This window comes from Loxodonta africana, chromosome 8 (genome assembly GCF_030014295.1).
Source record: "Loxodonta africana isolate mLoxAfr1 chromosome 8, mLoxAfr1.hap2, whole genome shotgun sequence".
Taxonomy (NCBI): domain Eukaryota; kingdom Metazoa; phylum Chordata; class Mammalia; order Proboscidea; family Elephantidae; genus Loxodonta; species Loxodonta africana.
The window spans coordinates 50,164,893-50,179,721 of record NC_087349.1 but is presented as its reverse complement, the minus strand read 5'-3'; the positions used below and the strand labels follow the sequence as shown (position 1 = coordinate 50,179,721).

The 14,829-nt window shown below is 34.9% G+C and overlaps 1 protein-coding gene across 6 annotated transcripts in view; it reads right to left on the bottom strand.

Annotated features, from left to right (window-relative positions):
* Window positions 1-14,829, bottom strand: part of CD36 (CD36 molecule (CD36 blood group)) — a 113,173-nt gene that overhangs the window by 24,851 nt on the left and 73,493 nt on the right. For all 6 annotated transcript variants that reach the window (XM_064289917.1, XM_023544479.2, XM_023544476.2 and 3 more), the window contains 4 exons: window positions 6,019-6,179; window positions 2,104-2,251; window positions 1,473-1,652; window positions 115-206 (listed from right to left, as the gene is read on the bottom strand). In XM_064289917.1, the coding sequence (XP_064145987.1) occupies window positions 115-206; window positions 1,473-1,652; window positions 2,104-2,251; window positions 6,019-6,179 (581 nt within the window). The remainder of the gene's footprint in view (window positions 1-114; window positions 207-1,472; window positions 1,653-2,103; window positions 2,252-6,018; window positions 6,180-14,829) is intronic.

Genomic DNA, 14,829 nt, shown 5'->3' with positions numbered 1-14,829 from the left:
TCTGTTCCATAGGTTGGTGCCTGTGTCTTAACAGTAGATAAACGAATATCACTCTTGCCTTAGAGAACCTCAGTAGCTAACACACACACACACAGTGTTTACATGGATACTTACTTTTTACCTTTGTAAGTGTCAATTATGGCAACTTTGTTTATGTCATCTTTTCCATTAAAAACTTTATAAACTCCATCTACAGTATTGTTGTACTGAAAAGAACAAGAAAAATTATTTCTAGGACAAGTCATATTTCCAAGTCATAAAATCTGTACCTCACTTTCACTTTTTTCAAACACTAGTTGTTCTTGTATGATTTGAAATATATATGTAATTAAGGTTTTAAACTTATTAGTCTTTTTAAAATTTAAAGAATAGACTGTAAAAGGTGCCTAGAAACAAATGCTAGATGCTAAGACAAAGGAAGACAATAAAACGCCAGAAGTCGACATGATCAAACTCCAGTATTCTTTGTCATAATTAAGCCAGTGAGGGAATTTTGATCATTACCCCTATTATACTGAAGTGAAAGGACATCGAACAAAACCTATGGGGACAATGATTTCTAGAGGTATTCTAAACGTGATGATCTTTAATAAGTGGGTATACAAAGATGTATAGGTAGGAAAAAGATGAGGTATACAAAGTTAAAAACAGAATTTGCCAAGTCAGGGAAAGAGTTAATGAGCATTTAAGCTAAAATAATAATAACTAAATCTCTGATCCCTTAAGAATTTCTAAATTCATATTTTAATTAATATATAACCTTGCAATCCCAAGGATTGTCTAAAAGTAAAATGCTGGCAATGAACAGTAGCATATAACAACACCTGTGGTGTCAAATGAAATCAGAGTCAAAATCCCAACTCAATTGTCAGCTTATTCTATTTTTAATTTGAAACATTAATTAATAACTAAATACACCACCAATTCACACTTTCTTTTATCCCCAAATTGCCATTTCATGGCATTCGGGGACCACTTGAAGTTCTTATTCACAAACACTATTAAAATATGGCAGGCTGACTTAAAAATCTGATTGAGATATGCAAATTTAGGCTAACTTTTTAATTCAAATTAAAAAAAAATTATGAGATCTAGAGAAAGAAGAATTATGGTGAGAATACATCAATACATTAAAAGCTGGTGTTGAACTCGATTTTATGAGAAGGGAAATCAAAGCAAAAATATTTTATAAGTTAATTTTAAACAAGTTTCATATTTATAAAAGGCAGAGCAGAACCTGTTTAAATCTCAGTTTGTTAATTTAAATTTAACATTTAAATTCATGTAAGTAAATTTTCCTAACTAGGAAAGTTGAAGTCATGTGTATGAGGACTTTTTTTTTTTAATTAAGAAATACATTCCCAGATCAGCAAAAGGGTTAATACACTAAATTAGAAAACCATGCTTTGCCAATACTACTGTATTTATCCAATTAAAACATAACAATATTACCATTCATATTTGGTACTTACAGGAAAAAATACACCTACTGTAGTGGGAACAGGATATGGAACCAAACTCAAGAATGGATCCTTGTAGCCCCACAAGAATTCTTTCACAGTTCTGGTTTGAAACATAGAAGATTTTGACTTTTTAATAATTGAATTGAGTACTACCTGAACAAATGCATTTGGATAGAGGTGGGGTAGGGCCTACAAAAAAAAAAAAAAAATTCACGGTTTAAGACACCAACGCAATATCAGACTTTACCAAATAAATAGACTAAATATTAGAATTGAGTTTAATAAGGAATTCTTTTGTGTCCTTAAAAATGCTGCCAAATCTGGCTAAGACTAAAAGTGTAATTGATCTAATCCATAGATAATTACATTTCTCTACCTAAGAGTCAGCCACATGAAGAAAACACACCAAGTTAGTTCACCCTCCCCCCGTTTTTTAAATGGTACACTTTTTGCAGCCTCTTAATTCAGTTGATTATTAAATGATTTTGCCATCTTTCCAAATGATCATAAACCCATTCACAATAACTACATAAAAACCCATTTCATAAAAAATGGCAAAATAAAATCCATCATTCTAATGATAATTATTTCAGGTTCTAGAGTATTTTAAAACAAATAATTTTTCTGTTTGTCGACTCACTGCAACAGCCAGATTGAGAACTGTGAAAGTGTCATTCTCTGTTCCAGCTGATAGTGAAGGTTCAAAGATGGCCCCATTGGGTTGTACAAATGAGACTGTGTGGCTTTCAGGGTCCTGAGTTATATTATCCTTGGCTAGATAACGAACTCTGAAAAGCAGAAATAAATAATTATTTAAAAAAAAATAGCCTCAAGCGATTATTAAGTCACAAAGCCATTCATTCATTCCATAAATCAACTATTTTAGTACATAAACCCATACCCATTGCCACTGAGTCATAGAATATGCAATAAATTATGCTAAAAATAGTGTTAAAATGATAAACCAGTGCTGGGTCTCCACCAAATTAATCAGTGGAGGTCTTAAAGTTGCAAGCAGGAAATTGGAATAGCAGGGAAGTAATATGTGTTATGCTGGGAGTTTGCACAGACTCCATGGGTAAACACAGAATACATACAAGTCTAGGCTTGGGGTGGTCATGGTAGGGATGAGAGTCAAGACACATTTGGGTAGAAATTCCATAGAAGTGAATGACAGGTAAAGTAGGATAAGGAGCACCATCCACAAGACAAAAAAAGAAGTGAAAAAGAACATGATGTATTTTGAGAAATGCAAATGGTTAAGTTTGGCTGTATCACACAGTGAGACTAGGGAATGTGGAAAGCCCTTGGTAAAAGCAGCATCTCAAACATAAAAGGGTTGCATCCCTTAATTGTCTGTTTAGACTTTATGCTGAGAGTAAGGGGACAGTTGAGAGGTTTACGTAGGGGAATATTAAAGAGCACAATTTCTTATTCAGAAAGAACATGCAAATACCCGACTGCCTGTCTAGTACTGGCTTTTCCTTCTTTTAAAGGACCTTAATGTGAATTAAAGATATGGTTAAGTGTTTGGCTGCTAACCAAAAGGTCTGCAGTTTGAATCCACCAGCCACTCCTTGGAAACCCTACAGGGCAGTTCTACTCTGTCCTATAGGGTTGCTATGAGTCGAATGGACTTGATGGCAATGGGTTGTTTTGTTTTGTTTTTAATGGAATATAAATATAAATTCTTCCCCCATATGTCAAGCAAAATACTTATTAGTTCCTGGGTCTAACATCTCTAAGCTGCAGAGTATCAACTATATTTTAGGAATGTGGTAGAATGTGACTGATATGAAGGAAATTATTTTGCAAGTATGGAATACTCATTGAGGCTAAACAAGGTATCGTTTTGCTATTATGTATTTGAATGTCTAGGATGTGAGGTGAACAGATAACTAGGTGTAAAAACTGGGGGGAAAACAGGACTGAAACTGAAAAATGTACATTTCACTCAACGGTCATAAAAGTGTACATTTCTGTAGGATAAGGATAATGAATGCTTTGTATCTCCAAACACAGTATCTGGTAAAGAGTAAGTTCTTAATAAATATTTTGAATGAATAAATTAATTAATAAATGGCTCACATTCTTAAAAAAAAAAAAGATAAGAATTCCCCATCAGCTAGAAAGATATTTTATTTTTAATATAATTCCATCAAACCTTTTATTATTTATTCTGCCTGGAGTCCTAGAGAAATACAAACATAAAAACTTCACTGAAACAGCACACAGGGTAATGAGTTACCAGTAATGCTTTTTCTGTCAAATAACTGAATGTTAAAATCAGATTAGATACTATTGGCATTTCAAATAGGGGTACTTTAATTTTCAGGGAAATTTATGTATATGTAGCACTTGAAACCAGAGCAAAATAATTGTGTTCCAAATTCTGTCTTATTTAGATTGCACTTACAATATTGTATCAGTAGATGGCACTCACTAACAGAAAATTCTTGAAACAGGCCTCTGTTTAGAATGAACTTTTAAAAACAACATAATTACTTACATTAAAAAAAAAAAAGATTGTATACAAGTTTGGGAAAAGGTCAGTTGATAGGGACATGGGAAGGAATTTGCCCTAGATTTTGCCTAAGATGGCTTTCTTTTTATTCCTGCCAAAACAAAGCTACTTAAAAATTTGATTTATGTTAGCTATGAGAATATTCCAAAGAAAAAGACTCTTCATAGAGATGAAGTTGGCTGGAATATAATCACAATCTCAATCTAGGCAATTTTATGCTTTGATTCAAGTCACTACTTTGTCAATCGAAGTTTCGTTGAGCTCAAATTAGCAGCCATGGGCCAAATAAACCTGAGGTGGTGTTTGAGGAGGGAAATCCTCCTCCATTTTCATTTTCAATTTGATTCAGGGTTTAATTTATGCGGAAGCAGTTTCAGCTCAATACATGGAAGACTCTCAAGCTATTAACTTTTTTCTAAAAGGTAACCAGTTGTTTGTTTTCTCCTTACTTAAGGTATTCAGGCAGAGACAGACTCCATTTTGGTTACATCATGGGACAAAATGACCTTTTGTGGATCAGAAAGCCCTTTAGCAATTGTTAGATAAACAGGAGGCAACTGTTAAACATTTTAGCTGTAAACCCAACTCTTTTTCTCAACACCCCTGAGAGCCTCTCCAAGCAAGTCAAGTATTATCTGCATTCCATTCCATATTTTTTGTCCCTCAGAGAGATATGTTTAAAGACTCTAAAGGCCCTAAGCATATAATTTCTATTTGCTACCAGCTATTTTTTATCTTTATCTCGCGTATGAGTCGGAATCAACTCTATGGCGACGGGTTTGGTTTGGTTTTGGATCTTGTGTATGAAAATTATTGGTATCGGGGAGAACTAGGTCCAACAATGACACATATATATAGTCTTCCTTTGATACCAATAATTTTATGTACATAAATTTATATACATATACCAAAAAACAAAACCAAATCCATTGCTTTTGAGTCAATTCCAACTCATAGCGACCCTACGAGACAGAGTAGAATTGCCCCATAGGGTGGGTTTTCAAATAACTGCTGGTTGATTCAAACTCCTGATCTTTTTGGTTAGCAGCCCAGCTCTTAACCACTGCACCACCAGGGGGCAGTTCGAATCCACTAGTTGCTCCTCCCTGGACATTCTATGGGGCAGATGTATTCTGTCCTACAGGGTTGCTATGAGTCGGAATCCACTCAACAGTTTTTTTCTTTTTTTTTTAATACATATATTTCCCCATCTCACAAATAATGTCCTTAGAAGTGAAATACATAAACCCTCTCTAAACAAACGAAGAACAAAAGGTGAGTTTCCCAATCTGAATAAACATTCTCTTTCTTTCTAATTATTCAGTTGTCTCAGGTTATGATTTTTGAACAATTATGCTTAGTCTATCACATGAATTCTAGGTTTTCATAGGTACAGATCATAGCTGCAAATATTCTTTTGGAACAAGATATTCACATAGACTTTGCTAATAACTTAAGAAACATGAAAAAATTAAAATAATTGCCAAGGTATGATTTTTTATGTAACAGTGAATACCAAGCCTTCTTTAGCAAAGTCATGGATATTTGGCAACATATGCCACAAATGAAAAAAACAGTTACTTTTAAATGCAGGACAGTTGCTTTATGCTAGTAATATTCCTTTTCTATACAGTATCCACTAATAATGAATATTTGGATAATTAACTCATAGATTCATAGATAGATTCATACACACACATATATACATGCATATATATAATATACATATAAAAGAAGGGAAAAAAAAAAAAAACCCTTGCCATCAAGTTGATTCCGATTGATAGCGACTCTATAGGAGAACGCAGAACTGCTCCACAGGGTTATTAAGGAGCAGCCAGTGGATTCAAACTGCTGGCCTTTTGGAGAGAAGCTGAGCTCTTAATCACTGTGCCACCAGAGCTCCTTAATAAATATTATAGGCAATATAATGGCAAGTACATTTCAATAAAATGCTAGTCATCAAATGGAAGCATTTGCAGAAATACATATGGTCAAGAAAAGAGTGCCTCTTAGCTGTGGGGACTTACCCACCTGTATGTGTAAGGACCTCTTTGCTTAACCTTAATGTTGCTGCTGTTAACTACCACTTCTTCTGGATTTTGCACTTCAAAGATCCAAAACTGTCTGTAAACTTCAGTGCCTGTTTTAACCCAATTCTTAAAAGCAATTGTACCTTCTTCAAGGACAGCTTCCTATGAAAAAGAAAACAAAGTCTGGGTTATTTCTTTGTAGTAAATACAAGCACTTTTGAGAGTTTGTTTATAACCTTTCCAAAACCCAAACCAAACCTACTGCTGTTGAGTCGATTCCGACTCATAGCGACCCTACAGGACAGAGTAGAACTGCCCTGTAGAGTTTCCAAGGAGCGCCTGGCAGATTCGAACTGCCGACCTCTTGGTTAACAGCCGTAGCATTTAACCACCATGCCACCTGGGTTTGCTTATAACCTTTAGTGGGCCAAAATAAAAGTACCTTGTTCATAAAAACCTTTGCAACCTTGCCACATACTTGGGACAGAAATGTTTTCAACAAATCATTGTAGCAATGTATTTTAGTTAACCTTTTACAAAGAGAAACAGTGTGTAACATCGCAGAGATGTCTGCTGATTTTAAGACAAACCATTAGCAAGCTTTAGAGTGGCCCTGTGACAATATTGCAACAGTTGGTAACAACATTTATTAAGTAAATTTTATTAAAGCTGTTCCAAAAAAACTTTTATCAGGTTGAATATTAACTTCTTTTCTGTTCCTAAGTGAGTTGGAATGATGAGGCAAGGCAGAAAAACAGAAGAATCTAGCATATTGGAAGCTTTTTCCTTTTCTTCAAAGGTTGGACAATTCACAGGATGTTGTCTTACATTCATTAAATTAAGAAGATAAACTCTTGTGCATGAAAAATACAGTTTTGACTTTTTCCCTTCAAAATCTTGCTAATATGGCTTCCATACCCCTCAAGTTATTGGCAGCAACCTAATAATACATGTTTTCAAAAATTACAACATCCTAATTCTATGACATTGTATTACTATTTTTAAGAGAAAGACAAGATGAGGAAAGTTGTCATATTATCACTTTGTGGAATCCACTAAAAATCAGTGATGCCATTGTACTAAAAAAAAATAATAATATATATATATTTTTTAGACAGGTCCAAAACAAAAACCCACTGCCATCAAAAAGACAGGCAGAAAAAAAAAAAAAAAATCAGTGGAAGAGTCAGAAAACTGGTTCCTAGCTTTAGGAGCTATGGGACAAAGTACAAAGTCACTAAACTCCTCAGGGTCGATTTCATTAATGATGATATGAGAGAGTTACCACAGATGTTCTCTCAGTTTCCTTCTACTGCTTTATTCTCTGAATTGTGGGTCTATGAAGTTATAGTAACTAGTGCAAACAAATATGATATTGTACCAGGCATTATTTCCTACTAAGTACCTTGGGAAGAATGCCCAAGATGGAGAGTTCCAACTTAGAGTGCTAGAGGGAAGAGGAAGTAAACTATTTCACAGAAAAATGAACCTAAAGTGACCCATGAATACAAACACAATCTGAACTCTTTGTTTCCTTCACCTGGAAGCATCAATTCATAGAATGATGGATCAGGAAAGAATGCTGGACATTACCACACTTTCTAGTATAAGACACTGAGGCTCTGAGAAACCAGGAGGCTAGGTCAGGGGTAACTCCAGCAAACAGTAGCAGAGTCATCATGAGAATCTAGTCTTTGACCCTTATAGACTCATACCATTTTACACCATATACTACTACTGCCTTTTCTTTCCTGTTACCCTCCTTCACCCCTGCATTTTGTTGGCAGAAGTCAAATTAAATTTCGTATCTTCATGCTATTTCACTTACTGCTTAATGCAGAGTTTAAGGGAATTCTTTCCAGAAGATCTGGCTGCCAAGTTATAATGCAATAATGAAAGCCTGTGCTGTTGTAATCCATTTACACTGAGTACATTGGGGTTGCTAAAGTGATAATACAATGTCTATTGCTTTTTTATAACTGTCATTGAACAATTTTTTATTTGCTCCCAAAATGCTTATTCCCACATTAACAAGCCCAATATTAAGGCAAAGTTCCATTTAGATAATTAAAGTATTATGACTATTCTTCTAAATGTAAAATTCCCTTCTATCCCCTTTTTTAATGAGCTTGTTGAAGCTGAAAGCAAGAGACTTTATAGAGGGAAAATACACATGAGTATACACACAAACCACACAATAGTACTCTGAAAAAAAAAAATGTTAAAAGGCCTCTATTATTTATCAGGTATGTACCTCTCAAGGGAAACCCTGGTGGCGTAGTGGTTAAATGCTACGGCTGCTAACCAAAGGGTCAGGCAGTTCAAATCCACCAGGCGATCCTTGGAAACTCTATGGGGGCAGTTCTACTCTGTCCTATAGGGTCGCTATGAGTCGGAATCGACTCGACGACACTGGTTTTTTTTTTTTTTTTTTTGTACCTCTCAAGGCACATGTATTAGTTCTTAATAAAAGGAACTCAATAACTTCTTACAAAATTAAAAAGGGACCGTAGCAGTTTGTGCTTGGCAGGACAGAATACCTAATAACTCTAATGTGTGTGCATCTAGATATCTAAAGACAAGGTAAATAGATCGTGCCTTTTTTTTTAAGACGGAGAATCACTTCGACTTATTTTTTTATCTGGAGACATTTTAACAAATGGGAAAGTTGAAATATAAAAATACTGAAATGAATGTATCGAATTAAAATTATCAACTGTTACAGAGTTAGGACCATTTAATCTCATTCATTCCCCCCCGCCCCCCCAGAGGTAAGAATGGGTCCTTTTTGGGTCTGGGTTAAAGAAAATAATGTCTGATTCAATGTTACATGACAATTTATAGCTGATATGGAGAAGTCAGGAGCCCTAGTAGTGCAGAGGTTAAAGTGCTCAGCTGCTAACCAAAAGGTCAGAAGTTCAAGACCACCAGCTGTGTCACAGGAGAAAGATGTGACAGTCTGCTTCCATAAAGATTACAGCCTTGGAAACCCTACAGGGCAATTCTACTCTGTCCTACAGGGTCACTATGAGTCAGAGTTGACTCCACGGCAACAATTTTTCACTTCTGGTTTTTTTTTAAATGGAGAAGGTAGGTCTTTTGACTGCCATCTTGGATTGTTTCCATGGCACCATGATTTTCTCAGGGACAGGAAGAAAAATGTGGTCAAAATAGAAATGCAATTTTTCTGATGCTAATACCACTATACGTACTAGAAAATTTTGTAGCCACTCCTTCAGCACCATGACTAAATACATCACAAGTTCCTCTAATTTTAAAATGTAAAAGAGATTTTATGTCTTTTGCTAGTTTCAAAGGGCTTGATTTTCATTTAGATTTGGACTATGTAGCCTGTTTTGCAAATCTTTCACTAAATTTGGAGTACAAGGCTAATAGTTATGTGCATAGAGAAAGTAATATAATTTAAGATCCTCTCTGTTGTCTGATGTGTGTATCAGTATCTGTTCCTGACTACACAATCTCAGCAGCAGCTGGATTCTAACCTGCTGACTTTCACATAGTATGATCTCAAGCCATTGACTTTGAAACTTCTCCTAACTTCATCTGAAAGCAGATGTTTGGGACAGTAATAGCTTCTGCATAGTCACATGCTCACGTGGTTATTGCTGTGGCATGAAAACAGTGTTCATCTACGTGACTTGCAATTATTGAAATGTGTGGGATACAGAGAGTACAAGTGCTGACACGATATTGCCCCAATTCTCAAGGACATTATAAAGTACATGAGACAGAATCATGTGCGGCACATTTTAATCTGTGAGTTCTAGTCCCTTACCCTACCCCTTCCCTAAGCAAGTGCAGTGGCTTCTTCCCTAGAGCACAGGGTTAAGCGGTTAAAAAACAAACTGGATGCTATGAGTTTGAGCCCCAGTTCTGTTACTTGCTAACCATGTGTACTTAGGAAAATTATTTAATTTCTTTGTGCCTCAGTTTTCTTGTCTTAAAATGGGGATAAAATAATAGCATTAGGTTGAACCGTATGAAATTAATATTTTTGAAAGTCAAAAAGTGTTGAATATTGGCAATTTTATATGGTTTAACAAATATAGTCTCATAGGTTGTTATGTGATTAATAAATGTGAACACTTAGAACAGTGTTAGCACATAGTAGGTATTCAACAAATGTTAGGTACTGTTGCTATACAAATACTATTTATTCTTTAAGGGAAAATTCTATTGTCATTGCTCCCCAGATCTCTAACTGCTTGGCTCATACTATTTACTGTTTAAACCAGTCATATGGCAAATACTAGTGCAATATCATATGACACTTCTTTTTCTGCTAATCAGTCATTTTTATACTTATTTTTGCTCCAGAAAAATGAAAACTTCCTTAAAAAGCAGAACCATAAAGTTCTGACAATATACTGAAAATTGCCTCCATTCCTTCATACAATTTGCTTAGAACTGGTTCTAAACAAAAATTTTGCCATGTTCAAAATTTTTCTCATGTGTTTATATGTGCATGTTCTAAGTGAATGAGAATAAGAGAGACTGAAAGAGAGAGAATGAATTAGTACATTAGCAATAGCTATTCTGAGAGACTTGCTGGCCTGACAGAGACTGAAGAAACCCTGAGGGTATGGCCCTCAGACACCCTTTCAGCTCAGTAATGAGGCCACTCCTGAGGTTCACCCTTCAGACAAAAATTGAACGGGCCCATGGAACAAAACAAAACTAAAGGGATTCACCAGCCTGGGACAGGGACTGGAAGGTAGGAAGGAACAGGACAGCTGGTAACAGGAAACCCAGGGTTGAGTAGGTAGAGTGTTGACATGTCATACAACAATGTGTGTACTGTTTGATGAGAAACTAGTTTGTTCTGTAAACCGTCATCTAAAGTTTAATAAAAAAAATTTTTTTAATGTTGTTCTAAGAGGCAGAAGACTAACTTCAGTCTCAGATTACCAAGTCATCAATTAAAAACCAGAATAAAACAGACTGGAGTAGTAATCTTCAATATGCTTCCGATACCCAGGAAATTAGACTCCAAGGATCTATATAAAAACCTAAAATGGGAGATTTTGTATTTTGTGTGAAAGATAAACTATGCTTATAATAAATTGGGCTGGAGGGAGAAAATTATATATGTGAAGGTGCTATTTCTTGAAACATTGTTTTAAAGAGACATACATTATTGCAGTTAAATGCAAATATTTGTAATGTTTCATCAATTTTTACTGCTATTTTAATTCCATATTGTTTTCAATCGTTTCATGTTTTCATCTCATGCCTTTCAATATAAGCAAATTCTACCACCTTTAATAAATAATACTTCAGGCATTACTTTTTGAGCTCTTTATATACTATAAAAAGTACAAATTACTTTAGCAGACCTAGAAATAATATAAGCATATTCTTAATTATTGATTAAAAAATCATCATTTTAATAAAAATAAATATTATTTCAATTTACTTTATTTTACCTGAAAACATGTCTTAGAAATTACTACAGGACCATTCTTTTCAAGAAGTCTAGTCTATTAACAGGAAAAAAAAGAAACTAATTCCCTTTTTGGTGTTTATAGTTAATATCATAGGAAAGTCAAATTAAAATCTGTTTAAAATCACCGCTGTTATTCACGAAAAATTTTACTCAAGTGGTGTCACCAATGTCTCATAATAAGCTAACTTTTGTAAATGGTGGCAGAACTTTGACCTTTATTAAAACTGCTTTGGCAGCTGCTACATTAGTGACACCTCAGGCCATTGATTTTTAGTCTAACAAGATTGTTGCATCAGCCTACTGGCTTTACACAAATCTATTAGGAATCATGGTAAAAAATACTGGCAAGAAAGATTTCAGCTATAATCCATGAAAATTATGAAGCCCATAGAATTCATCTCTTGGAAATAAAAAGCAAAAAAAAAAAAAGTTAAAAATAAATATTTCTAGGCTGTTTTAGACCATTTCCAACAATAGTTTTTTCATACCATCTTTTAGAACCAGAAAATACCACAGGATTCCAGCTCTGTATTTCATAAATGAAAAAACCTGCATCTGTTTGAGAATATTTCATTCTCTATTTCTTTGAGTGATGGCCTCCTATTAAATTCTAAGCAATTATACTTTTGTTTTTATTTCTTCCGGTAAAATTGTTTCTTTTTTTCTTGCCTTTGCCTTTCTACCATGTGAATTATGAATAAATCCTACCATAACCCTCTGCTCTTTTCTCTCTACATTCAAACTCCGCAATAAACAACCTACCATTTAGTTTTATCTGCCATCTCTGTAGCAATGATCAAATCTATTTGAGCTCAACCTTTGAAATGCGGACTGACGTTCACATTAACCTACTTAAAAAACCCCTAGGTCTTTCACTCTGCTGGGGTAAACATTTCTATCACTAACACAACTTCCTACAGTCAGTTATTTTTACTCTTATCTCTCTTCTTTAGTTCCTCTATCCAAACTGCCGTCGTACCTCACCATCCAGCAGCTCTTCCTCCGTGTGCTTGCTTTCTTGCTTTCTCCCCACTGCATCATGTTAGTCAGGATTGCCTCTTGTTATATAATGTGCAGATTATGCAAAGATCATTTTGTAAGGGGGTCTTAAATCTTCACTGAATGTAGTCATATGCCTCATAGTTTTTCTAGTTTTCCTCCATTTGATCTTTTCACTTTCCAACTCTTTGTATTAGAGAAGCATAGTGTACGAGGCTCTGTATCATCAAGTCTCTGCCTTCAGATTGCCTAATTTTGGAAATCATTCCCTCTCCTACTGGCTAGGTGAGTCACAAGTTGATTTAACATTTTGTGCTTATAAAATGGGTAAATTAATGATACTCATACAGTTTGTGATGATTAAATGAATTAGTATATATGAAGCTGTTAGTAAGCACTAAGTAAATGGCAGTTATTTGATGATATCAATCTGTAAATGTGGTTTTGCTATGGCTAATACCTACTAAAAAACATATGCTAGTTACCATTGCCTATCATCATCAATTAAAGTTTCTTCTGCCTGATGTTCAAAGTTTCCTAAATCTAGCCCCACATTACTTTTCTAGAAAGATCATCTCTCCTATTAATCCAGTATTCTTGCCACATTCTCTATCTTCTTTCTTCCCTCTTCACAGCATTTAATCCCATTTCCACAACATTTTTTCCTACAATTAGTCAACTATTTGATGCTTTTACTAAAATTTTCTTTGGCCTTTCAAAAATTTTACACTTCTTCAAAGTCCAATTCAGGTCTCTTCTTCTTTCTGGAGTTTCTTGAGTGCTATGCAGCAGTTCTTTTTCTAAATAGCATTTATTTTTCCGTATTATATACTCTACAATTCTAAAATTTCACATCTCTATATTTTTTATGATCTCTTTAATCCCCAGTTAAATTTTACACTTACTGAGATAAAAAATTCATTTTTCTCTCTTTCAATATCTATATAAAATTACATTTTAATGTCACAAAACTCTTATTTTCTCATTATTAAGTATTATAAACTAAGAGGGAAATATTAAACAATTACAACAAATTCTAGCATCTAGCATGCCACCTAACAGAGAGTCTGTACTTAGTAATCTTGTTGAAGAGGAAGGAAAAGTTCAATGATCAATACTCAGCTATTGATCATTGGTTATATATCAGAAAAAAATAGTCTTAGTCTAAAATTTTGTACTTTTCTATTGTTGCTCTTCTATTCAAGGTGCTTTCCTAACAAATAATCATACCATGTGGGTTAACAGTGACACTGAGGCTGTTTGCTCTGTGTAGAAGATCCAGATGCAAATCACATTTATAGAGCCAGAAGGATGTTGGAGCAACTGTGGTTTCATCTCACGCTGTTAGATAAGCCCAGCCTCACCACCACCTATCTCTATTGACTTATATCAAAAGTTAATATCAAGAAAATTGGAAATCCCGAGGCAGGGATGCCATTCAGTTTATAATAATATTTTTCTCAGGTAAACACATGAGACCGATGATCTGTTAGCAACAGAAGAGATGGCAATGACTATATTATTATTGAACAAATATAGCATACAAGCATAGGAATTATTACTTTCGCATACCCTAAGACAAAAGCTATGATACAGCAGTGTGAGGATTTTCTTTTAATTTTAAAAACTTTGCCATTTTTAGCTAAGGAAAGAAACATCAGAAAGTAGTAACTTCTTGTCATGAGTAACTAGATTTTTTTTTTAATTTATTGTGCTTAAGGTGAAAGTTTACAGATCAAGTTAATTTCTCATACAAAAATTTATACACGTGTTGTTATGTGACCCTAGCTGCAATCCCTATAATCTGATAACACACCCTCCCTTTCCACCCCAGGTTTCCCATGTCCATTTAATCAGCTACTGTTCCTTTCTGCCTTCTCATCCCACCTCTAGTGAGTAGCTGCCCATTTACATTCATATATCTGCTTGAACTAAGTATTATTTTATGTTTACAGCCCACTCTAATCTTTGTCTGAAGAGTTGGCTTCGGGAACAGTTTTATTTCTGGGTTAACAGAGAGTTCGAGGGTCATGTCTTTGGGGGTTCCTCTAGTTTCATTCAGACCATTAAGTCTGATCTTCTTACATGAATTTGAGTTCTCTATCTACTTTTCTCCTGCTCCACCAGTGACTCAATGTTGTGTTCCCTGTCAGGGCGGTCATTGGTGGTAGCCAGGCACCATCTAGTTCTGGTCTCAGGTTGATGGAGTCTCTGGTTTATGTGACCCTTTTGACTCTTGGGCTAATATTTTCCTTGTGTCTTTGGTGTTCTTCATTCTCCTTTGCTCCAGGTGGGTTGGGACCAATTGATGGATCTTAGATGGCCACTCATAAGCTTTTAAGATCC